The sequence below is a fragment of the Bos taurus genome, chromosome 5 (genome assembly GCF_002263795.3).
Source record: "Bos taurus isolate L1 Dominette 01449 registration number 42190680 breed Hereford chromosome 5, ARS-UCD2.0, whole genome shotgun sequence".
NCBI classification, from domain to species: domain Eukaryota; kingdom Metazoa; phylum Chordata; class Mammalia; order Artiodactyla; family Bovidae; genus Bos; species Bos taurus.
This window is the reverse complement of record NC_037332.1, coordinates 18,248,200-18,274,386: the sequence shown is the minus strand read 5'-3', so window position 1 is coordinate 18,274,386 and position 26,187 is coordinate 18,248,200. Positions and strand designations below refer to the sequence as shown.

The 26,187-nt window shown below is 38.3% G+C and overlaps 1 protein-coding gene across 1 annotated transcript in view; it reads left to right on the top strand.

Annotated features, from left to right (window-relative positions):
- The window catches only part of KITLG (KIT ligand), a gene marked incomplete at its 5' end in the record, with an annotated part of 59,693 nt that extends 37,261 nt beyond the window's left edge, over positions 1–22,432 (top strand). The window contains 6 exon segments of the mRNA NM_174375.2: positions 276–435; positions 1,133–1,216; positions 11,434–11,543; positions 12,488–12,555; positions 13,546–13,622; positions 22,385–22,432. Coding sequence (NP_776800.1) covers positions 276–435; positions 1,133–1,216; positions 11,434–11,543; positions 12,488–12,555; positions 13,546–13,585 — 462 coding nt within the window.
- Positions 22,433–26,187: the final 3,755 nt, after the last annotated feature.

The window sequence follows — 26,187 nt, the reverse complement described above, 5'->3', positions numbered from 1 at the left end:
GGTTTCATCCCTGGTTGGGAAACTAGATTCTGCATGCCCTGTGGAGAGGCAAAAAAAGACTGTAAAAATCTAATTCAAATCTAACTCAATAGATATGTTCCTAAAATATTAACAATGTTACTTAAAAACAAACAAAAAACTGTTGTCTAAAAGTGTCGGTTTCACTTGAGTCTGTCAAGGACATATTTGTGGTCTATTACTTTGACATTAGTTAAATCTGCAGACTATTTGAAAAACCTAATCTTGTGTTTTTTTTTTTTTTTTCCTTCTTCTAGAATGTAAAAAAATCATCTAAGAGCCCAGAACCCAGGCAGTTTACTCCTGAGAAATTTTTTGGAATTTTTAATAAATCCATCGATGCCTTCAAGGACTTGGAGATAGTGGCTTCTAAAATGAGTGAATGTGTGATTTCCTCAACATCAAGTCCTGAAAAAGGTAAGATATATATTCCTAATATAAATGTAGAAAGCAAGACTGAATCTTTTATGTATAGGTAAGAATCTACCTCTGACTCAAATATATATGTAGCTAGAAACAGACATGTGTGTGTATGTATGTCTAATATAAAAGCAAATATCAGTGGCATGAAAAAAAAAACAGTTATATATTTGTTGGTGTTCAAGCCCAAACAATACTTAACCATCTTCAAAGTACAGAATTGCACATGAGTAAACGATATATGAGATAGTCACTCATTTTCACCTGATATTTACTAGTAATATACAATTATATTCTTCTTCACTTCCAGTCTTCTTAATGTCCCCTTCTCAAATCTTTTCCTTAGGGGTCTAATTCTGAGTCATGAATTCTCATCTTCATCACTTACCCTGTACTGAGACTTCCTCCCCGCTACCATCCCTATGATATGAAATTTTAATTTCATTACTTATTTTGAAAAAGTGATCAATTGCCAACCATTTGCATTATTTACATTTGTTCTGTAACGTGACTTTGGTGAATTTCTTAATAAAAATAGAAAAGCAGGACCAAGTATAAAATAAATAGGATCTGAATGATCCAGATTTGGGAAGCAGGCCTGGAAAGTACTCTAATATTGCACTTCACCTTTTGAGGACTCTTTAATTTATGTAAATCGCCATGCAACACTGACACATTATTGCTTTCTATTTAGATTCCAGAGTCAGTGTCACAAAACCATTTATGTTACCCCCTGTTGCAGCCAGCTCCCTTAGGAATGACAGCAGTAGCAGTAATAGTAAGTACATATATCTGATTTAATGCATGCATGGCTCCAATTAGCTTCTGTTAGGAGTATTGCATGAGCTTTAAAGGAAATTTCTACAATCATTACTATTAATTCTGTTCTCTTACTATTCTTGCTGTTATGATTTTCCTGAGAATTAAATAATTAGGTTTGCACAATTGGATTTCCCTAAAGCTGGAGATAATGTTTAATTGGGGTAATACATTTTCTGCTAAGATAGTTTTCAATAAGGCATGAAATTACTTTTAGATGATTTAAGCTTTTTTCATTGTTGACTTGAAATATATTTTGCATGGAATTTGCCTGACAAAAAAATGGAATTTTAAAATGGAAAATAGAGGTGCTGGCTGTGTAAAATTCCAAGGATATCTTCTGTTTTGTTGTGTATAACACTATTTACTACTGTATGTTTGGAAATTTGATTTTTTTTTTATTTTACTATAAAATCATATGTTGGGGAACAATATGCTTCTTTCTCTGAAATTTCTATCCTTGTTCGTGAAGAAGAATCCAGTTTCCTGGAAGTCTAATGTCCTTTTTTCTTTCAAATGTAATCCCATGGACAGAGGAGCCTGGAGAGCTATACAGTCCATGGGGTTGCAAGAGTCGGCCACAACTGACAGACTAAACTTACCGACCTAGGCAAAGGTCACTATAAGGGTCATTGGATTTACTAAATATTCTGACCCTCTAGTCTCTTGGATGCTGTAGGAGGAAAAAATTCATCCTGTGATCTTAGCTGAGAAGATCGTCTCTTAAAAGTTAGTGATGGGACACTCTCATATGTTCAAGAGCATCAAAGACCTATCTGTAAAAAGCGGATTCATTTTGATATTTGGCAAAACTAATACAATTATGTAAAGTTTAAAAATAAAATAAAATTAAAAAAAAAAAAAGCTCATGAATAAAAAGTAAAAAAAAAAAAAAAAGAGTAATCAATTTAATACAAATCCACAACAGCAATCCTGCAAATCAGAAATTAAAAGGAAAACCTCTAAAATCTATCTGTTTTGGATGTTTTGCCACCAAAACCTGACCTGAATTGTGATGAGGCTATTTGTAATCTTTACCCTCTAAAACTGGGTATGCCTTTCACTAAGGATGCCTTTCACTAAGAAATATTAATGTGTTTGACTATAGGGTGCTACTCATACCTCATTGAGGATATTATATAATATACAATATTTATAGGACAGAAGTGTTCTAAAATCTAAAATTCTGAATACCCATTGGATTTGAAAAATTTGAAGACACTATATATGTTAAGGTCTTTTTTACTAAGAATTTTATTAATCTTTTCAAAGAAGCAGTTTTTGACTTTTAAAATTCTGTTAGTATTTCATTGATTTATAATCTAACCTTTCATAATTTCCCTACATCTGCCTTGGGTTTAATTTGTTCAACTTTTTCTAAGTTCTCAAGGTAGAAAAATTAGATCATTGACTCTAAACCATTCTTCTTTTCTAAAATAAGCACTTAAAGGTATAAATGTCCTTATAAGCAGCTTTAGCTGAATTCCACATATTTTGATATATTGTGTTTCCATTATCATTTCTTTAAAAATAATTTTCCTTATAATTTCTTCTTTTGTTCATGGGAATATAAAAGTGGGTTGTTGTCTAAAAATATGTGATTTTTCTAGATATCTTATTCAGTTCTGTTCAGTTCAGTTGCTCAGTTGTGTCCGACTCTTTGCGACCCCATGAATACGCAGCATGCCAGGCCTCCCTGTCCATCACCAACTCCTGGAGTTCACTCAAACTCGTGTCCATTGAGTCAGTGATGCCATCCAGCCATCTCATCCTCTGTCGTCCCCTTTTCCTCCTGCCCCCAATCTCTCCCATCATCAGAGTCTTTTCCAATGAGTCACCTCTTTGCATGAGGTGGCCAAAGTACTGGAGTTTCCAGCTTCAGCATCATTCCTTCCAAAGAACACCCAGGGCTGATCTCCTTTAGAATGGACTGGTTGCATCTCCTTGCAGTCCAAGGGGCTCTCAAGAGTCTTCTCCAACACCACAGTTCAAAAGCATCAATTCTGTGGAGCTCAGCTCTCTTCACAGTCCAACTCTCACATCCATACATGACTACTGGAAAAACCATAGCCTTGACTAGACGGACCTTTGTTGGCAAAGTAATGTCTCTGCTTTTCAATATGCTATCTAGGTTGGTCATAGCTTTTCTTCCAAGGAGTAAGCGTCTTTTAATCTTATTAATGATTTCTAAATTAACTCCATTATTGTCAAAGAACATACAGTGTAGTCTTGTGAGATTTATTGAGACATTTTGTGAATATTAAAGTTCCAGGTGTAGCATTCTGAAATTTGATACAAGTGGTTGATAAAGTTCAAATCTTCTGTCCTTATTACATTTTTGGTCAAATTTTTAATTGTTTACTGAGAGGGGAGCATTAAAAATCTTTCCTTTTGATTGTGGATTTGGTTATTTCTTGTTTTGGTTCTATGATTTTTGCTTCACCTACTTAGCAGCTCTATTATTAAGTACTTACATATTTATTATTGTTATATCTTTCCTGATTTACATCTTACTGAAATATTCCTTATTAACTCTGCTAGAGCTCTTGTCTTGAAGCATATTTTGTTTGACATTGGTAGAGCCAGCCTTTCTTATATTTACTGTTTTCATATATATTGTTTTTCTTCTTGTCTTTATTTTGAAAGTATCTCTCTGATAGGATGCAGTTGGGCCCTGCTATTTTATCTAGTCCCTTATTTTCATTAATTAGGCTGTTTCACCCATTTTGTATTTAATGCAGTTATCGGTGTGGTTAGATGTGGGTCTACCATTTTGTGATTGGCACCACATGCTTACTGATCCCCTGTTCCTCCTTTCCAGCCCTCTTTTGTGTTCATTGATTGATTGACTTTTAGTGCTCTATTTTAATTACTTCTGTTGTCTTTTCAACAGCACCTCTTGACATCATTTTGTGGTTGCTTTAGGAATTGCCATATACATCTTAACTTGTAGCATTCTATTTAATCTTGCAGCACTTCAGAAACAATGTAAGAACCTTGCAACAGGATGTTCCACTTGCCTATAACCCCTTTTGTGCTGTGTTGACATATATCTTTATGCAGGTTATAAACCTCACAATACAGTCTTAAAATTATTGCTTAAAACCATCTTTTCAAGAGAAGGAAAAAAATTCTTTTACATTTACCCACATATTTATTATTTCTTGTTACTCCTCATTTCCTCTTGTAAATCCAAGTTTCTGTCTGGCGTTAATTCCTTTCTGGCTGAAGAGCTTCCTTTAGCATTTCGTGCAGTGCAGATCTGTTGCCAACAAATTCTTTTTCTTTTAATAGAAAAATGACTTTGTCTTCAGTATTGCAGGTGCTTTTTACTAGATACGGAATTCTGGGTTAACAGAATTTTTTTCCTTGAGTCCTTTAAAGATGTCACTCCATTGTCTTCCTGCTTCTATTGTTTCTGACAAAAAGGCAGCCAGCATTTATATGATGTTTTTCCTTATATGTACTGAGTCATTTTCCCCCTCTGCCTTTCAAAATTTACTTCTGTTTTAGGAGTTCAAATAAGATGCGCTTAGGAGTGGTTTAAGCTTCTTGGATATGTAAGTTTAAGAATCACACATACATACAATCACACACATAATCCACATATATTATTGATAAAATCAGTCTCACAGATCATGGATGTTTTGTTCATTTTTTTCCAACCTCTCTTTAATCTTCAAGATGAATAATTTTAACCTATTTTCAAGTTCCCTGACTTTTCTGTCATCTGCTAAATTTTTCTTCCAGTAAGTTTTCCTTTTTCCATTAATTTTTTTATTAAGACTTTATTTTTAGAGCAGTTTGAGGTTTGCAGCAAAATTGAGGGGAATAGAGATTTTTCACATACTCCCTGCCACACATGCATAGCCTCTCTCATTATCAACATGCCCCTCTAGAGAGGTACATTTGTACAATGGAGGAATCTTCATGGACACCTCATATCAGCCAAAGTCCACAGTTTACATAGGGTTCACTCTTGGTGCTATCCATTCTATGGGTTTGAATCCACTGCATTTTTTTCATTTCTAAATTTGTACTTTGTGTTCTAGAATTTTCATTTGGTTCTTTTTATATTTTATATTTTTCTGCTGAGATTTTCCATCTGCATATTCATTATGACAATATTTTCTTTTTTGGCTCTTGGATATAGTTACAATAGCTTCTCTAAAGTTCTTGTTTTCAAATTTCAATATGTAGGTCATCCCAGCATGGTTTCTATTAAGTGATTTTTTTTTCTTCCTGATTGTGGGTCACATCTTCCTTTGGATGGCTAGTAATTTTTGACCATATGCTGGATATTATGTTGTTGGTATAGGTATTATGTTGTCGAATATCTGGATTTTGTAGCATTCCTTCAGTGACTGTTTTGTTCTGATAGGCAGTTGGTTCAGTTCCTAGCAGATCAGTTTTCTCTTCCTTTCCAGGCCTTTGTTTTTTTTTTTTTTTAGGCTTTCTTAGAGGGTGGAGGGAGAGTAGCCTTATTTCTAAGGCATGGGGTCACTGAGCTATTTCTTGAATGCCTAGAAAATCTCTCCATTCTTGCTTGTCAGAGCTTCTTTGTCTCTGAATTGACTTCTAGGGTCTTTGCTTAAGTCATAGCTTCCTGGACACTGTTTATTGCCAGCTTTTGTGAGGTTTCTCCCTGTGCATGTACAGCTTATTACTCAAGCAATGATTGAGTCTCCTCCAGACACATATAGCGCTTCTTTTCTACACAGTTCCTCTCCCCAAAATAACCCTGCCTTACAAACCTCACAAACAGCCCCACCTCCAGCTAAGGCAGCAGCCCTCAGCTTCATTCTCTGATTTCCTATCGTAGTGAGACTACTCAGTCAAAAGGTGTCACCCAGCCAGCAAATCGGGACAGTTGTGGGTCTTATCACTTGCATTTTCCCTCTCCCAGGGATCACAGTCTCGTGTTGCCTTTCGGCCAAGGTCTGAAAGTAGTTGCCTAGTATAATTTGTTTAGTGTGATAATTATTTATGTTGGGAAGGTTAAATTGCTATCATCAGGGTTGAATGCAAAATCTTTGCTACTTACAAGACAACTGAATATAAAACACCTGTTTGGTCCTATACCTTTGAGACTATCAGTAGTTTTTAAATGGCAATATGAATGACCAGACTTGTTTTTTGTTTCCCTTTTTCTCCCTTTCTTCTTTTTTTGCTTAAAAAAAAAAGTGAATCTTGCATGATCAGCAGCTTTTGGCCAGGTGTTCTCACTCATGAAAATGGCACTTTAGATACCCATGGATAGGACTAGCTGTTATGAGTATACAGTCTCATACGAGAAGCAGACACAAATAAAAATATTCATATTTTATGTTATTTATGCTATATTTAACAGAAGTATGTAAATGTCTTTAGTTGTAGCATAAGGAAAGTAAGACACTCTGGGGAGTAGGGAGTCAGGGAAATTTGAAGAAACCATGCTGTTTTCAGGAGAAAGACCCCAAATGTTGCCATGCTGGTCAGAGGACCATGGCATATGATGAAGCAGCCCAGAGGTGTAAGTTCCCTCTCTGTATCTTATAAGGGAGAATCATGGGATAAGGTAAAAATGTAAAAGTTATCCAAAGGGAGTTGTGCTTTCAAAGTAATGGTAATATTCTTTGTACCAAGCTAAAGTGTGTTTTCGGAGAAGGCAATGGCATCCCACTCCAGTACTTTTGCCTAGAAAATCCCATGACGGAGGAGCCTGGTAGGCTGCAGTCCATGGGGTAGCTAAGAGTCAGACACAACTGAGAAACTTCACTTTTACTATTCACTTTCATGCACAGGAGAAGGAAATGGCAACCCACTCCAGTGTTCTTGCCTGGAGAATCCCAGGGACGGGGGAGCCTGGTGGGCTGCCGTCTATGGGGTCGCACAGAGTCAGACACGACTGAAGCGACTTAGCAGCAGCAGCAGCAGCAAAGTGTGTTTTAAAAATGTTTAAGTTTGCGATCCTTACAGACAGTATATTTAAATGATAGAGAGAAGATCCTTACTTTGACATTACCTTACACATCTTCTAGAAAGACCACTGCCCAGCTCTAGCCCTTGCTTGGCTAGCTGTGTGATCTTGGGCAAGTGTTTTAATCGCTCTGGACCCCTCAATCAAATGGAGGTTGATAATCTTTCCTTCATAAGTTTTCTGTGAGTTTTAAATGAGTTAGCACATGTGTACTTAGCACTGTGGCTGATGTATAGTACATGTTCATCCAGAATTATTAGAACAATTAGAGGCAGCGAGGCTGAGTCAGTAAGTGGTGAGTTTGTGGTGAGCTCTGAATCAAGGGAGAGTACTGAGTTGCATGTTTTCTAAGGACCAAGAAGAGGGACATATTCCTGGGCATGGTGCCCATAAGCAGACTCACTCTACAAAGAAATTCAGCAGAATTGCAGCACAGGTTTTTGTGGTCTATGTTTGTACAGATGTCCGGCATTATTAAGTCAAACCACACAAGTCAGTTCCCACCAATTTTGAACACCGGAAGGTTTTCATAATAATGAAAACAGCTAATAAGATAAGAACTCAGGAATTCAGGATTACTCAAATCCTGTGCAGATGAGCTCCCCCACCCCCAGAAACTTAGAGGCATTTTTATATAAAAGCAACGCTTTGGACCCAATAGCCTTCATTTGTGCTTCCCAGGTGGCACTAGTGGAAAAGAATGCAGTGTCTCCCTTCCAATGCAGGAGACAGACAGTTTTGATCCCTGGGTTGGGATCCCTGGAGTAGGAAATGGCAATCCACTCTAGTATTCTTGCCTGGAGAATTCCATGGACACAGGAGCCTGGTGGGCTACAGTCCATGGGGTCGCAAGGGTCAGACACAATTGAAGTGACTTAGCATGCATGCATACCCTTCCTTTGGCTCTTGAGGCACATAATTCAGATCTCATTGACCCCTGATGGATAGCAACTGTAGCAAGTATTGGGAATCATGCCTTGGAGATATAAGCAAAGCCTCTTCTAATAAAGTAGATTTTCTCTCCTGGAAGAGGGATGGCAGGATCACTGAAGAGAACCCAAGGCCTAGCTGTGAAGCCATTTACATTAAGAGAAGAAATAAGGAAGTGACACCTCTGTAGAAGGTGAAGTCGGCTCCTGTGGATCTGACCACCTCCTGTCTATCTCCTTTTCCCTCTCATACAGGAGGACTGGTGCTACGTGTTAGTCAAATTCCAGAACTTTGTTCAGGGCCACAGTCCTAGGGGTAGGACTTTGGTTAACAAGTCACAGTGTTCTGCGAGAGCGAGGTGTGCTTTCTTTAGTTTCTCCTCCAGCTTGGCTTTATTTGCAACACCTCCCCTGGGGGCTGTCCTTCTAGCTGAGAAAGATTTAGAGTGGGGAATCCCAGAGCACCTCACTCTGTAATAAGTTCCTTCAGCTTGCTGCTGGTGGGTGTGGTCTTTCCTCTGGTCTGACTAATAACAATTCAAGATTTGGCCTTTGGATAGAACAGGAAGAACAGATGTCTAGCTGCCTTGACTCTGGGGCATCTGGCTGCTCAAACATAGGTAATGGAGTTCTCCGTAGCACCATCCCCACTAGCTACTTTTCCATTGGAGTCTGGGGACAAAATATTTATAGCTTCCTTTGTTCTCTGTATATGTCTGGATATGTCACTTGGCCAAATCATAATCACATGCCAGCAATCAAAATAGACAGTGTGGGTCATAGTGGTTTGGCCATCAATGGGAATTCGAACATGTCACTGGAATACAAACATAAATACCCAAATTATTATTTATTGATAGTGATACAAACATTTCTAAAATGGTCAGAATTGCCTGTAACTCCAAACACATTTCCTCATAGAAATCACTTTTATAAATAGTAGCAAAATCTGAGACAAGCACATGTAATCTTATATAACCCTTAAAATGGTTTTATTATTGTAATAATAGTGTTACTTCAATTATGCCAAATCCCATTTTATAACTCAGGCTTATTTTGGTGATAGAATTCATGTTGAGCTTTCAGTTCAGTTCAGTTCAATTCAGTCGCTTAGTAGTGTCTGACTTTTTGCGACCCCGTGAATTGCAGCACGCCAGGCCTCCCTGTCCATAATCAACTCCCGGAGTTCACTCAGACTCACGTCCATTGAGTCAGTGATGCCATCCAGCCATCTCATCCTCTGTCGTCCCCTTCTCCTCCTGCCCCCAATCCCTCCCAGCATCAGAGACTTTTCCAATGAGTCAACTCTTCGCATGAGGTGGCCAAAGTATTGGAGTTTCAGCTTTAGCATCATTCCTTCCAAAGAAATCCCAGGGCTGATCTCCTTCAGAATGGACTGGTTGCATCTCCTTGCAGTCCAAGGGACTCTCAAGAGTCTTCTCCAACACCACAGTTCAAAAGCATCAATTCTTTGGTGCTCAGCTTTCTTCACAGTCCAATTCTCACATCCATACATGACCACTGGAAGAACCATAGCCTTGACTAGATGGACTTATGTTGGCAAAGTAACGTCTCTGCTTTTCAATATGCTATCTAGGTTGGTCATAACTTTCCTTCCAAGGACTAAGCGTCTTTTAATTTCATGGCTGCAGTCACCATCTGCAGTGATTTTGGAGCCCCAAAAAATAAAGTCTGACACTGTTTCCACTGTTTCCCCATCTATTTCCCATGAAGTGATGGGAGCAGATGCCATGATCTTCATTTTCTGAATGTTGAGCTTTAAGCCAACTTTTTCACTCTCCTCTTTAACTTTCATCAAGAGCTTTAAGATGCCTAAAACATATTTCCCATGGAGTTGGCCAAAAGGTCTGTCAGTCTGGTCTTAGGAAGTGATTCATAGTTACATGAAGGGAAGAGTCCAGTTCTTTACTCAATCTCCTTTAAGTATAAGGGGCACATGACTCACTATGTTTCCCCTATGCTGCCCCAGCACACACCCAAACTTACTATTATGAGAACCTCTTTGGAAACATAAGAATTATAGAATTAATGAGTTTCCTCTTCCAAGTTTACAAATGGTAGGGAAATGGGCAATTCTTATTCTCACGACAATAGATAAGATTTGTTTCTTGCCTCTGAGGTTAAATCTATGAGTTAATTTTTCCCTCTTAAATGCTGATACACATACTGTGGTTTGATTCTTTTAGATCGTGTACTTTAGGTACTTAATATTAAATAGGTGACTGTAGGCTGACACAGTAGCCCGAGTATCATTGCAAAATATCATAACCCAAATCAGTCACTTTTACTTAATTGGCTTACATTTTGATCATATGATGGCTGAAAGTATATAGTTTATAAATGTATTACATCTTCCAAAGAGAACTGAAAGTTTAACTCTTACAAGTTGACATACACATGTCCATGTTCTCAAACAAGGAAGCTGTTTCTTGTAAGGAGACAGAGAGGAAAAATCTGTCAAAATGTTAAGTTTTGTGATGGGAGCAAGAGACCCTTAGGGGAGTTTTGTTGTTTAATTCCTGAATCATTCTGCTTCTCAAGGAAGATCAAAGCAGGATTCAGGGAGGTGTCCCAAGTTGATTTCATGTGCGCATTCTCTCTCTCACTTAGTTACATGGGGAGACACTGGTGTTTCCAGCCATTCTTCCCTGTTCAGTCATCTCTGGCTTTCTAACATAGAAAGTCTGAAAAATTGAAACCTTTAGTCCATAGCACAGTGCAAAGCACTGCTCGGTATCCAGTAAATGCCAGCTGACGATGCAATGAAGAGACACTGCAATTCTAAGCTTGAGGTCCCTGAAAATGCCCTAAGCATAATGTGCAGATATTAACTTAAAATTTGAGGCAGGCCAGACATAGCTTGATTCATCGAGACCTTGATCGGGATGCAGAATGTCTTTAACTTTTCTTGGCAAGAGGTGATGTGTAAAAAAGTGAAAAGGTATTAGAAGATAAAGGCATAGAAGATGGATTTGCTTGATTAGATAGAAATCATTTTCAGGTAGATGTTATCTGCGTTCCATATGGGTCCACATTAACCAAGTCAGACAGCCTTCTGTCTGTGGGGTTTCTTTTTCACCTTGTATCTGTCAGAAACAACATGAACTTGTATTGAAAGTGGAAAAATCAGCATGTTAAATACTTTAAACAGATGATAGGTCCAGAGTATATTTCGGAAACAGTTGGGAACAACCACAGCATTAAGAGCAAAACCTCTGGCATGGGTATGGGTATGTGGTGTTCACCACTGTACTGTTTAAATTACAGGGAAGGCCTCAAATTCCATTGAAGATTCCAGCCTACAATGGGCAGCCGTAGCATTGCCAGCATTCTTTTCTCTTGTGATCGGGTTTGCTTTTGGGGCCTTTTACTGGAAGGTAAGTGCTGTTATTTTTTTTTTTCCCCCTTAATCAAAAACTTTACATATTTATTTGCTCATACCACATTACATAAATGATTAACAAACTGCCCTTTTCTAAGAAAGGATCCTACCAAGAAAACAGTAAGACAGGATATGTCTTAACTTATAGCCTCCACAGAATATAAACCTTAGAAAGGTTCCCCCATTCCTCCTCATGTTTTGAAGACCACTCCTGTAACTGAGAATGCATACTTAAGAAAATGAAAACTGGTTTTATTAGTCTGCTGCTGCTGCTGCTGCTAAGTCGCTTCAGTCGTGTCCGACTCTGTGCGACCCCATAGACAGCAGCCCACCCGGCTCCACCGTTCCTGGAATTCTCCAGGCAAGAACACTGGAGTGGGTTGCTAGCACCTTCTCCAATGCACGAAAGTGAAAAGTGAAAGTGAAGTCACTCAGTCGTGTCCGACTCTTCGCGACCCCATGGACTGTAGCCCACCAGGCTCCTCCATCCATGGGATTTTCCAGGCAAGAGTACTGGAGTGGGGTGCCATGGCCTTCTCCTTATTAGTCTGAACTAAATATAAAAAGGAATAAATATATGATGTGGTTAAAATTAGCTAGAAATGCCATTTGTATGATGTGCTATTTTGGATTTCTACTCTTACGCTCTCTTCTCATTGAAACCTGTCTGAAATTTTTAAATGTGCTAAATGATTGCAAGTCAGCTTTTTGAAATGTCTTTTTAATTTGATTACTATTTAAATCTTTCAGTTTCTTTACTACTCTTTCATCTCCAACATCCTAAAACTTTTGAGTGATAATACCATGCATTTTTCATAATTTCTTTCTGCAAAAGTATTTTCATAGACTGCCTGCTGATGAAAACATAGAAGTGGAGACTATTTACCTCTTAAATAGGACATGATAATTTTACAATACATATCATTGTTCTTTTCCCAGAAGAAACAACCAAATCTTACAAGGACAGTTGAAAACAGACAGATTAATGAAGAGGATAATGAAATAAGGTATTTCATTTTACTGAATATGTTCATCAGTAAGGTTGACCTCGCCACTTCACATACCATGCATGTGCTCATAACATCTTTTAAGAAGTGTTTCACCCTCATGATGGTAGCTCCTAACCAGTGTCTTCCAGCTTTTAGCTCCATTTCTGATCTCCCATTCTCTCTTCAGTCCCACATCTCCACTTACCTGTGAAATACCTTCACAGAATTGTCTTCCTGACCCTTCTTAGGGTATGCTCTCTCTTTTCTATAAGCAGCAGAATCTTGCTCATCATGTTCCTGGTCATGGAGCTCAGGAGGCACATTTACCCTCCTCTTTTACACACTATAGCCGAGACATGCTGAGCTCCTTCTTTAGCAGCAGTCATTATTTTCATCTTGTCTGAGTTGCTGCCACAGAACCTTCCTCGGCCCTTCTAAATTCCACCTTTGTCTCCTTCTGTAAACCCCATTCTTGATACCACCTCCTAGTCAAGATATTTTCAATGTTTTTTCTCTTTCACACTTCATATATTAGACCTCACTCTGGCTTTTGGAGCCTTTAACTTATCTCAACTTACTCAGTATTTTTTTAAAGCCAGATACAAAATTTAAGATACCTTTCCACTTATGATAATTGACTTCTGATCACTATTTTACTCCTACCACATACTGCCCAGGACCAATACTTTGACTTTACATTCAGTTATGGTTTTTCCATTTGGCATGTTATTTTTTCTTATATCATGTTGCATGTGTACACATTCACATATTAAGCACATATAAGCATTTTCTGTATATGTATCATATGCATAGAGAATTTTTTAACTACTTGAGACTGTGTTGAAGTCCTCTCTATAGTAATATTACGAAAGTAAACTTTCCACCCAATTTTGCAAGCTTTTTGCTCCTGTATTTATAGAAAAGTAAAAACTGCCCTTTACAATACCCAGATCATGGTATACTTCAGAATCTATCTTAAAGCAAATAAGCATGTTTCTTGGTTTTCAGTATGTTGCAAGAGAAAGAGAGAGAGTTTCAAGAAGTGTAATTGTGGCTTCTATCAACACTGTTACTTTCGTACATTGGTAAGTTTTCAGAAATCAAGCTAAAAGATATAACAGGAACTACACAGCATCCTAGATGCCAGAATTTATTGTCTTCTATCAAGCTGATGTCAGTATGTCAGCTGAAACTGTTACATTGAATTGTGCATTCTCAAATTTTGAAAGACAAGCAGTGTTATTCCAGATTAGTGGATTCATCTTGTAGAGGAGTTATACAAAACATTAACAGTTGAGTGCTTCCTTTTTTTTTTTTTTTTGGCCACACCATACGGCTTGTGGGATATTAGGTCGCTAACCAGAGATTGAACCCACATCCTCAGAAGTGAAGGTGCAGAGTCCTAACCACTGGGCTGCCAGGGAATTCCTGAGTGCTTTTATTTTTGAGGCCAGAAAATAAGAGGGATAGAGCAAAGTAGGACTAAAATAAAATAGAAGAAGAATAAATAAAACCAATTTCAATTACGTGTGATTACTATAACATGATAGGAGAAGTATCTCATTTGTTAAATGCTCAATCAAGTGAAAACCAAAAACATTTCCCTGCTATTTTAAGGAAAAGGAGTAAAGGTCAAAATCCCTTATAGTCAGGAGAGGGAAAGTGTCAAGGTAAGGGGCCACCTGCCACATGACTGGTCCTTATTGTGCCTCATCACAGTCCAGAATCCCAGATGCACTGAATACAAGCCAGGGATAGATACCGTAGTTGTGTGGGTCTGTGGAGGGCTCAGGGAGAAGGGAGACCAGGAGAACATGACTAGAGGGCGCTGTTTTTTACGTCTCCTCTCCCCTCTCCTGTCTTAGCTTCCAAAAAAGTTGCAGATGTGGTGCGGGGAGCACCCCGAATGGCATTAACCTGATCCAGCATCATGCATGCTCTTCCCATTGTACTTCTGCCAACTGGCTATCAATTCTGTTTTGCCCATTAACTCCCATGTATTCCAGTGGGGTATGAGTGTTTTTTCATTTTTCTAAATCTTCCGTTCTTCCCCTGCACCCCCTTGTGGCTGGAGGATCATTTATTTGCCCAGATTATTACAGACACGGTCTCTGGGGAGCTTTGCCCTTTACTTTCATGTCACTGTCCTTCCAGCTCTCCCTTCTGTCCCAGATTCAGAGATTTCTCTCTACAGTGAATCTTCTGCAGGGAAACTGGGTCACAGAGTCTCTTGTCTCCTCCAGGAAATCACTTTTTATCAAACGCCATTTTTTAGCAACCCAAAATAACATCATATAATAATAGTAATTATGTCGCATATGTCTCTCACACTTTAACCCTGCTATTATGCAGACTTCATTTTTACCTTGAATCATGCCCTTGATCACCATGTCTGGGGCATGAATAGCACCCTCTCTTTTTTCTGCTCCCATCCTAGCCCTCTCTAGACTCTGTTTCCTATCAAATACTGTAAAGGAACACTTGACTCTCTTTATTTTCAGGCCCAGTATTCCCTAAGCTGAAATCATTGTTATTCCTAAAAACTTAACTTTTCTGCCCTTGAATCCCAGTACAAACCTACTGCTTCTTCCCTATCTGCCGTTTCAGTTCCCTTAAGCCAGACATCCACCGAGCACACATTAAGTGGTTAATTGAACCTTCAAGGTTCAAGTAATGTCCTCTGTAATTTGCTTTTGGATGGCATCACTGGGATCCTGTTTTGGCATACAGGTCATGTGGTGTTTAATTGTGGTACTTGTACTGTGACATTTGGAGAATGGATTTTGATGGAAAAGCCCAGGGCACTGGCCTAAGAGGGGAAAAAATGATGGCATTTTAAAGGCTGTAGTCAAGCAACTAACACATGTCTACCAGAGGACACGCAAGGGCAGGAACCAAGGCTGTCTGGTTCTTGCTGTATCTCCTCACGAGCACCCCACTTGTTGCCTAAGCATTGTAGGCACTTAGTCAATGTCTATTGAATAAGTGATTGAGGCAATAAACAAACCCTAAATGAAAAGCTTACTAAGTGGTAAGGAATATAGTTCTTGTGAAATGACCTTTTTTAAAAGGTTTTTTGTTTTACAAGATAAGTATGTTTTAGAGATCTGCTGTACAAGATAATGCTTAGAGTTTAAAACAATCTATATTGTGTATTTAAAAATGTGTTCAGAGGGTGGATCTTGTGTTGTGTTCTTACTGCAATAAGGTTAAGATGAACAATCTTTTAAAAAGTGCAGTAAGGTTTATTTTTATCTTATATGTGTATGTTTAAGTTGCTGATTTTGGTCAGGACAGCAAAGTGTGTACAGCAAGGGGAAGATGGTCATATAGGAAACAGTTAACTTATTTTCTTAGAATCTGAGATATTACTCATATAATTAAATGAATGAAAATGAAGCAGGTTAAAGAAGCCCCAGATTGTTTAGGAATAAACTCATCACATAATAATTGAGGAGTTGGTGTGAAATAGATGACCTTACTGGAGAAGGCAATGGCAGCCCACTCCAGTACTCTTGCCTGGAAAATCCCATGGACGGAGGAGCCTGGTAGGCTGCAGTCCATGGGGTAGCTAGGAGTCGGACACAACTGAGCGACTTCACTTTCACTTTTCACTTTCATGCATTGGAGAAGGAAATGTCAACCCACTCCAGTGTTCTTGTCTGGAGAATCCCAGGGACGGGGGAGCCTGGTGGGCTGCCGTCTATGGGGTCGCACAGAGTCGGACACGACTGAAGCAACTTAGCAGCAGATGACCTTACTCATCATCATCTTGGCAAAGCTCTCTCAAGGCTCAGGTCAGAAACCATCCCCTCTGAAAAGCTGACTTTCCAAATGAAAGTAATCTCTATGATTTCCCAGGTGGCTCAGTGGTAAAGAAATCCACGTGCCGATGTAGTAGACACAGGAGGTGTAGGTTCAATCCCTGGGCCAGGAAGATCCTCTGGAGGAGGAAATGACAGCCCACTCCAGTATTCTTGCCTGGCAAATCCCAGGGACTGAGGAGCCTGGCAGGCTACAGTCCTTGGGGTTGCAAAAAGTGGGACCCGACTGAGCATGCACACACAATTATATTTCATATTACATTTCATACCATACTAATAAATTAGGAAGGCATCACATTTACTTACATACACTTTTTGTGTCCTCTTGTAAACCATAAGCTCTGAGAGGACAGGACTCATTTCTGAATTTCTTTATGGAATCCCAGTAAGCTATATAGTTTATACTAAGCACAGGCAAGTGATGATGACTGTATCTGTTGAATAAATGAAGAGATGAATGACTACATCAAAGAACTGCAATAATGTGAGAATAAATTTTATGTAGTAAAAACACATGTGTGTGGGTAGAAGTAATTAACAATCAAATGTTGAGGGAAAGATAGATATAAAAGGAAGTAAAAAGCAGCTCATTATCATGAATCTGCAAACCCCAAAGTAAAAATGTGAATGTATCATTTGTGACCATTTATTGAGCACCCACTACATAAAGAAAGCTTTGTTCTCTGTAACAATAGAGATTAAAACCTGCCAAGGAAATTTGAATATAATTTGGGGAAAGGGATGTGGTGGAGGGAGAATAGGCTGTGGCATGGTAGGCGAGGAAGTCTTCCAAGAAATAAGAATAACCATAGTAAAAAGTATCAAAATAGAAATGAAATGTGAAGTTGTAATTATATATTTTAAAAATTGGATATAATTTGTATTATAGAAATTTTCTTGGTTAACAAAAAAGGGAAAATATAAGGAATGACTCAGGTTTGTAGCAAAAATTTCTCCCTGAACTAAAACAAATTAAACCAGGACAAATATTGGAACGCTAGAATTGAAAACATATGGAATAGTTAGATCTCCAACCTATAACTGGAAAATGAAGAGGAGGGTTTGATATTTTAAATACAAGGAAGGGATGTAGATAATGAGCCAGAAAGAAAAAGAAGTTGCCTCTAGGAGAAAATATACTAAAGCTGCGATTATTTGACATCAAATGTGAAATTATCTCTGAAAAGTTAAAAATGTATTTAGTCAACTAGCTGATGACAAGTATTCATATGTGACATCCCAGAATTTTTCACTTATTAGCTTGCCTGTAGCACAGTTTAGGAGAGAGAAATAGAGTAGATCATAGTACATATTCCTCTTCATTCTAACCACAAATGTGATACCAACAAGCTCTAGTATAGCAAAACTTACTATAACCTAGTTCTGTCCTCAGATTGCTTATGGCCTACAAAAGGAGATAAGACATATGTATAAATAATCTATTTTTTAAAGCACCAAAGGAGGTGTTGGTTAAAAATCAACAGAAGGAGCTGACAGAAATGTAGTAAAGAATCAAAGGTCAAACCATTGTATATGGTTGTCAAGGATATACCCTCAACATAACTCTAGATAATGAATGATATGGACGGCATCCCTTAGAATTGCACTACCCACATACAGTTGTCTTAGAACTGACTCATTGGAAAAGACCCTGATGCTGGGAACGATTGAAGGCAGGAGGAGAAGGGGATGACAGAGGATGAGACGTTTGGATGGCATCACTGCCTCGATGGACATGAGCAAGCTCTGGGAGTTGGACAGGGAAGCCTGGTATGCTGCAGTCCATCAGGTTGCAAAGAGTTGGACATGACTAAGCGACTGAACTGATAAAATTGTTTTATTTAACAGGGGAACGAAAGCACTAGGGGAAAAGCTTCACTGTGTAGGTGATGGAGGTGGCATTTGTGTTGAGCTAGGTCTTAAATGATTGGTAAAATTTTACTGGCAGTCGGGAAGGTGCTGCAAATGGAATAAGCTAAATCAGAAGACCAAAAGTACAGACTGTGTTCAAGGGTTTATACAGCTGGAGATCACACATAGAGGGTTTAAATGCTAAGAAAGGATGGACATCAGTGTGAAAGGGTCTGAATTCCAATATATAGGGCGTACACACTATTGAGTCACATAAGGAGTTGTTGGAGGGTTTAGAAAAAATGTGAGTAATACAATCAAAGCAGAGGTTTAGGAAAGTAATCAGATGTTGATGTGGCCGGATGGATGGGAGTGGTGAACTGGAGTCAGGAAGTCCACTTAGGAGTGGATTTTCAAACAGATGTGAGAGAATGACAACTTGAGCTAGGGTCACAGCCATGGAAATAGGAAAGCACAGGCCATTTTGGAGACACAGCAGATAAAGAATCAAGTCCTAGTTCCTGATGGGATGTAAGGCTTGATATTATAGCACTCAGGGATGCATGTGCTCAGTCGAGTCTGATTGTTTGCGGCCCCATGGACTGTAGTCTGCCAGGCCCCTCTGCCCATGAAATTTTCCAGGCAAGAATACTGGAGTAGAGTGCCGTTTCCTTCTTCAGAGGATCTTACTGACCCAGGAATCAAACCCACATCTCCTGCATTGGCACGTGGATTCTTGATGATTTAGAGCCTATAAGACCAACCAGATGTCAAGCACCATTAGAAAAAAATGGGAGAAAGAGATGTTAGTAATTATTAACCAGTGGCCAAATATGTTGCACTGGAACTTCAGTGAACAGTCAGGGATGGAAATAATAGATTTGGGATTGGGAAGTCATCTACAAAGAATTTTAATTGAGACCTCAGGGGAAGGTTTTGCATAATCATGGCAAAAGCCCAGTTTGGTTGGGGGTAAACAGCATAAGTCTATAGACATTCAGATAGCAGTGTTTGTAGACTTATCCCAGCATAGTAAGTGGAGAAAGTAATTCTTATTATAATTAGGCTGGCGGAGAGATTTATAAAAGAAACACAACTTGGAAGTTTCCAGTGGATCTGAGCTAAGACAGAAGAAGGGAGATCCTAGAATTGGAATAGGGATGAGGGCAAGTTATGTGGAGACATTTAATGTACAGGGCTCAGGAATGGTTGGTTACCAAAGGGCCGGATCTGTGACTCTTTACCACGTATTTCCTAAGGTTTGGTTTTGGAGCTCGCTCTCTGCTGATACATTGTGATGCAGAGGATTGGAAGGAATTAGTCTTAGGTTCAAACCTTGAGCTGCACCTTAACCAGCTGTAGGTTCCTGGATGAATCAGTTGTTTTTGACCCCAGGTTTTTCAAATATAACTGAAAGGATAATAATGCTCACCCTGTTTATTTCATGAGGAGGTTGTAAGAATCCAGGGTATCATTATAAAAATAGTAGTTTTGTTCTATAGGAAACCAGTTGTTGGCTTTTAAATGTTTTTTTTTTTTTTGCTAAATGATCCAAAGGCAAAGTCAGAAGACTTTCTGACTTCTCTCTTGTTTCTCTCTGCTTAAGTTTAGAATTTCAAATTCTTCATAGCTTTCCAAAAAAATATGTATTTTTTTGCCTTTTGTTAGTTCCTTCTGCTTTTCTAACCAAGCTTTATTTTTTAAACTTGGTAATTTGTATTTCTGAAATTTTCTCTTAATGTCTGTTAATTTTTCCTTCAGGATTTAATTCTGCTTTCCTAAATATAATTTTCCTATTTTTCAGAGTTTTGCAAATTGTCATATAATACAGTTTTTAGTATATTATTACATTTTATATATTTATATGTTTAGTAAATTACATTTAGAGAATATACAAAATATTACATTTAGAGATTATATACATCTAGTATATTACTGGAAAAAACACTCATACACTCATAAAGTTTTTAATATAGCCTGTGTATTGATCTCAAACATTTTAAAACCAGTGACCTCTGATTCTTTGGATTGATAAATAAGGACAAAAATAGGTAAAGAGTAGGGGGCTTCTTTGGGGGCTCAGATGATAAATAATCCACCTACAAGGCAGGAGACTCAGGTTCCATCCCTGGGCCGGGAAGATTCCGTGGAGAAGGGAATGGCAACCCACTCCAGTATTCTTGCCTGGAAGATCCCATGAACAGAGGAGCCTGGTGGGCTACACTCCATGGGAGTCCTTCATAGTCAGACACAGCAGAATGACTAACACTGTAACTTTTCACAGGGAAGAAACTAAATGCAAAATACACATTTATTTAGGGGTTGTGACTAAAGATAACATATAAATGCTGCCTATAATTAAAAAAAAAAAGGAAGTGCAAACACTTCAGTTGAGAGTTGAAAAATCCGGGACTTCCCTGGTGGCATAGCACATAAGAATCCACCTGCCAGTGCAGATTCAATCTCTGGTCCAGGAAGACTCCATATGGTATGGAGCAGCTAAGCCCGGGTGCCACAACTCCTGAGCCCACGTGCCTAGAGCCTGTGCTGCTCAACAAAAGAAACCACTGCAATGAGAAGCCCTCGCCCTGCAATGAAGACTAGCCCCCACTCACCACAACTAGAGAAAGCAATGAAGACCCAGCACAACCAAAAATAAATCAATTAATTAAAATAATAATAAAAAGTTGAAAAGTCTGAAAGCTGAGTCTGTAGCTCAGCGGTTTAACCCCAGCACTGAAAAGCTAGAACAGAGTCTGGCTTTCATGATTCAACAAGTACAATAAGCTGCTCTGAGGCCAAATGAACTTCCCCAGAGGCTTTGTCAGAATGTGGTGACAGGATTTCTTTGTTTCTTTTTTGGCACACAGTACTGGCGATCTTGCTGCTGTTCTTTCCTTGGTTGGTAGACGTGATTGCTAGAACCTGGGTAGGCAGTCAAGACCCTGATGCTGCTCAGTGGCTGGGAGGCTGCCATTTATGGGATCCCTGATATATTTCATGCCACTGCACTTCTCCACTCTGACACCGCCACTGTCCCTCATGCCTCACTGCCTGTCTACAACCTTTTCATAGCCTTGTTAGAGAAGTTCACGGCTACACAGATTGATAATTCTCATCACAAACGGAGATCATCTGTGGTGTGCCTGGGGATATGAAAGCCACAGGGCATTCATTCATCCACTCCATGTTCAAGATGTATTTATCAAATATAAGTGGGGCTTCCCTTGTGGCTCAGTGGTAAAGAATCTGCCCATCAATGCAAGAGATGCCAGAGACATGGGTTCAATCCCTAGGTCTGGAAGATCCTCTGGAGGAGGAAATAGCAACCCACTCCAGTATTCTTGCCTGGAAAATTCCGTGGACAGAGGAGCCTGGTGAGCTACATACAGTCCGTGGGCTCACCAAGAGTCGGGCATGACTGAGCACGCACAGACCGACCACTCCAGCACTATCCAAGAGTAGAGCATTCCTATGAAACCTTTCTTAAACCAAAATGGCTTAAAGCAAAGAAGCAATCATCTTAGGACACATCTTACTAACAGGATGCACAAAATAAATTGAGGTGAAGCACAGATGCTTATAGACGCAGTTCAAAGATAGAGTAACTTTATGCTGAGATTCTAAGTATAATTCCAGGGAAAGAACTCGGTGGCAGTGCCAACTCTTACTGATGGGGCTGCACACTTACTGATAGGCTTATTGCAAAACAAACCCTGAATGCTTTTGCCTTTTTTCATAGAAGCAAAAATCCTCTTGAGATTTCTGTTGTGTGTTGAAAACAGGTACTAATGTAGGTCTTTTGTAAAAGCAAAGTAAAGGGAACTTGGAAAAAGCAGGGGATAACTATGGATTTTGTACCAGGCACTGTAGTTGCTGGAATACAGCAGTGAAAAAGATCAACAAAGCTCCATGTCCTCAGAGGGCTTACATTCTAATGGGAAGACATAGTAAGTAAAAAGATCATTTCCGATTTTGTAAAATGTTACTAGAGAGATCAGAGAGTGATCACTAATATCTAGGAAAATATTTGTCAAGTTACTTTAGGCTGTGAAGCATACATTGTAAATCCAGTACTCATTCTGTAGGCACATGAAGTTAGCTACTGAGAATGAAAAGAAGGCAGAAAGCAGATATGCTATATAATTTCTCTCTTTTCCTTTCTTCTCTAGGCGGGTAACAGTTCATGTTTGCTTCATAAATGAAGCAGCTTTAAACAAATTCCTATTCTGTCTGGAGTGACAGACCGCATCTTTATCTGTTCTTGCTACCCATGACTCTCTATGGATGATTGAGAAATTGGAACAAAGTGTTTTACTGTGAAACTGGCACTGAATTAATCATCTATAAAGAAGAACTTGTATGGAGCGGGACTCTATTTTAAGGACCTACAGGGAGTTGTGGTCTCAATTAGAACTTGCAAACTGATATTGGGAGAGAAAGCACGTGTCCCAGATTGCACATACAATTTTGCATGCCTCCAGAAGCATCTAACTGCTGAAAAAACCACATAGCTTTATTTTACAGTGACAACCTGCAGTTCATAGTTATCTTGGTCTGCAAGTAGATTTCAGCCTGGATAGTGGGGGGTGGGGGTCATCATTTGTATCAAAGGGATCTAGAAAATGTTCAAAAAACAAAAACTCAATAGCATCATCCACTGTTCATTTAGAAAGCAGTGGACACAGTGTGGGAGTAGGTGCAGGTCCGCCTCATAGCTGCTGATCAGTGAGGGATGTGGATCTGAGCTTGGGTCTCTTCCTGACATAGAAGGTGCTCACACGTATACCACGAGACAAATGGACATAGTTGGCTGGCTCTATCCATACAAGCTAGCCAGTACTGAATGACAACATGATGCCTTTGCAGAGAAGAGACTCCTAGAGGGTTGTCACATGAAGAAGCTGTGGACACTGATCAGCAGAAGCATCTGCCGAGGAGGACATCTGGCACCCCTAGTGACGCCGGCATTTGCCCTTGCCCACTCCACAGTGTATAAATTGTGCTTGCAAAATATATTACAAAATGTTTATATTCTAAAACTATTACAGAGTTATGTAAAGGGACTTAGGAGGAATCACTGAATGTATGGAGGCCCCATTTTCAATTTCTGCTGTGGGAGAGAGGAAAAATAAGTTAAGATATTTAGTATCTAAGATTAGAAAACTACACTCACATGCTGATAATGGGTGTTGAAAATTAGGTGACTTGGCTTTTACAAGAATGCAGGGAATCAGGTAACTTTAGTTATTTATACTATAATCACCATTATCTGTTTAAAGGATCCATTTATTTAAAATCAGGCACTCTATATTCATTAAGGTTTATGAATTAAAAATAAAAAGAGAGCTTTATGTAGTTATGCATGTCAGTTTGCTATTAAAATATGCGACAGCGTTTTTGTCATATTAAGTGAATTTGGCAGGAATTCCCAAGATGGACATTGCGTTTTTAAACCAGAACTTGTAAAGACATTAAGTGAATTTCCCTTGCCAGTTTTCTTTTTTTATATAAAAGGAATATCTGACTAAGGTCAAAGAATGATTTCTTATGGTTTATTTTGATGAAGATTCTTTCAATATGTCATGAACATAAAGGAATCCAAAGCTTTCCTTCTAACTTCATCCTTGTGATAACATTATTGCCATATCCTACCACCATGAGATGACCTTCAATGCAGTGACACAGAAGGGCATGAAAAACTGATACTTTTTGACTTTACTAGTCCAAGAATTTCTAGTAGAGTTGGATTTTAGCTTATGTTCACTGCTAATTAGAATACAACTCCAGTAAGTGGCCTTTGCTCTTTTTTATACCAAAGAGCTCAGATGATTTCTATGACCCTTGTCTTCTCTAAAGTGCTGTGGTTCCTCAAATACTAGTCATTTCTCTAAGATACAACCCAGGTGCTTTGGGAAGCTGCATGAATTTATTTAGGCCCTCAAATATCCCATGATACAACTATGATATGTATAATAAAAGAGATCAAGTTAATGGCTGTAAGGACCTGTCTCAGTGTGTGATACTGTTTTGAATAGACATAGATTAACCTGAGTATGTGTAAGTCACGTATAGATTGAGAAGATTGATACTTCTCAATCTAATAGTTTATTTCAGCAATGGTTTCGATTTTCATATGTATGTGAAAATGCTGCTTAATGAGCTTCAGAGTACAATAAATGTACTTTTGTTCTCAAAACTGGTAGCTGGGTTTTTAACACTCAAGGACATGGTCCTAAATCAATAGAGTTAAATAAACAAATTCAGCAAGTTATGAAATCTGGCATGGTAGGGTGTGGGGAGATGTATTCTGCCTAATTAAATGTATTGGTTCATTGACAGTTGTATGGATACCAATATTTTAAAACACTAAAATTCAATAAAATACACGAACAATAGAAAAATGCTGAACATTACTTTGGATGGTAGTTGCTTGGGAATTAACTGTCATATCTGCTTGGAGATTAACATATATAGCTTTGCTTTATTTTATCCAGTATGTGTTCTGAATAGCCTTCATAAATCATGGAAAACTCATAACTGATATCTTAAACAGTGAAATCACCCTATAAATTGGTGCCATGTATCTGATAGTCTTCTTTTGTAATGTTTTAAAATTGTCTTTTAAAATAATTTCAGAAGTCTTCAGATTCTAAATTATACTAAAAGCTTTGTACCTCTTTGGTAGAACCCAAATCTATACAGAAACTGGCTCTGTGATCAATGATGCCTGCCCAGTGATATCGAAGTGTTGCTGGATTTTGTATTGTAATCTGTTGTGCTTACCACACTGCCACTTTTTAATGAGTCAGAGACGTTGATTTTTTCAACACTTTAATAGAACAATACCCTCTTTAAAAAGGACTAAGTATGTGAAAACGACAATTTATGATAAAGTATGTTCACAATGAAACATTTGCTTTTAGTAAGAATTAAAGTACTTTGGAGAAACTTTGTGGCATATTTTGATATTCCAATTCAAATGAAAATTTAAATTAATAGAAAAATCCATTCAGAATTCATAGATAGTTCTTCATGTTTTTCTGCAGCTAGTTTCTGGTTTCAAAATGTAAGTATGGGGCTTTTAGCCATTGCCTACCTATTCTGACTTAACTAAAAAATACACTTTTCAAAAAGGCAGTTTGACATAGTGGGATGGATATTAGGAAAAATTGTCAGGACCTTCCACTTTGCTGTTAACCTGTATTGATAAATCACTGCCCTTCTTTGGATCTCAGTTTTTTATTTATCTGTGTGGTGAAGTCAGGTCATACCATAGACATGAGAGAAACCTATTGATATGTGAATGACAAAGATGATAGATAAGAGCTGAAGCTATTGCATACAGAATATCCAACTATGATCTCTGTGAATAAGCAATTTGAACATAAAAAGCTATGGCTGTTCTTGTTTGTAATGTAAATATGGTCCATTCTTAAAGTGAAATTCAGTCTACTGTAGGTTGAATTGGATAACCATTTACACAAGAGATGGCTTTTTCCTTTGCTTAAATAAACATTTTTGGATTACTTCTGAAGAATGAAAACCAAGAGTATATTTTATCCAGGAAAATATACTATAAGATGTGTGTAGCATTTGGAAGTGCACCAAATTAAGCATTTAAATCTCTCATTTTCTTAAAAGCTAAGGGCAGAAAATGTAAGATGTTCATAAAGTTTTTAACTGCCAAAAGATACTTTAGAATCCATTTGGAGATGGGTAAACCATAAATTAAATTTTAAAACTGGAAAATGGGATAAGAATTTTAAAGAAAGCCAGCTTGTTTTGAAACAGTATTATTTTGAAATTGGCATTAAAATACAAATATTCAGATTGAAATTCCAACCACTTTATTTGTTATAATGTTGCTGGAAATGCCCTTTGTGAAGATAAAATAATGGTACTTTCATTTCCTAAAAAGGTATTGTTTTAGAAATAATCCATATTATAATGGATATTCATGATCCTAAAAATG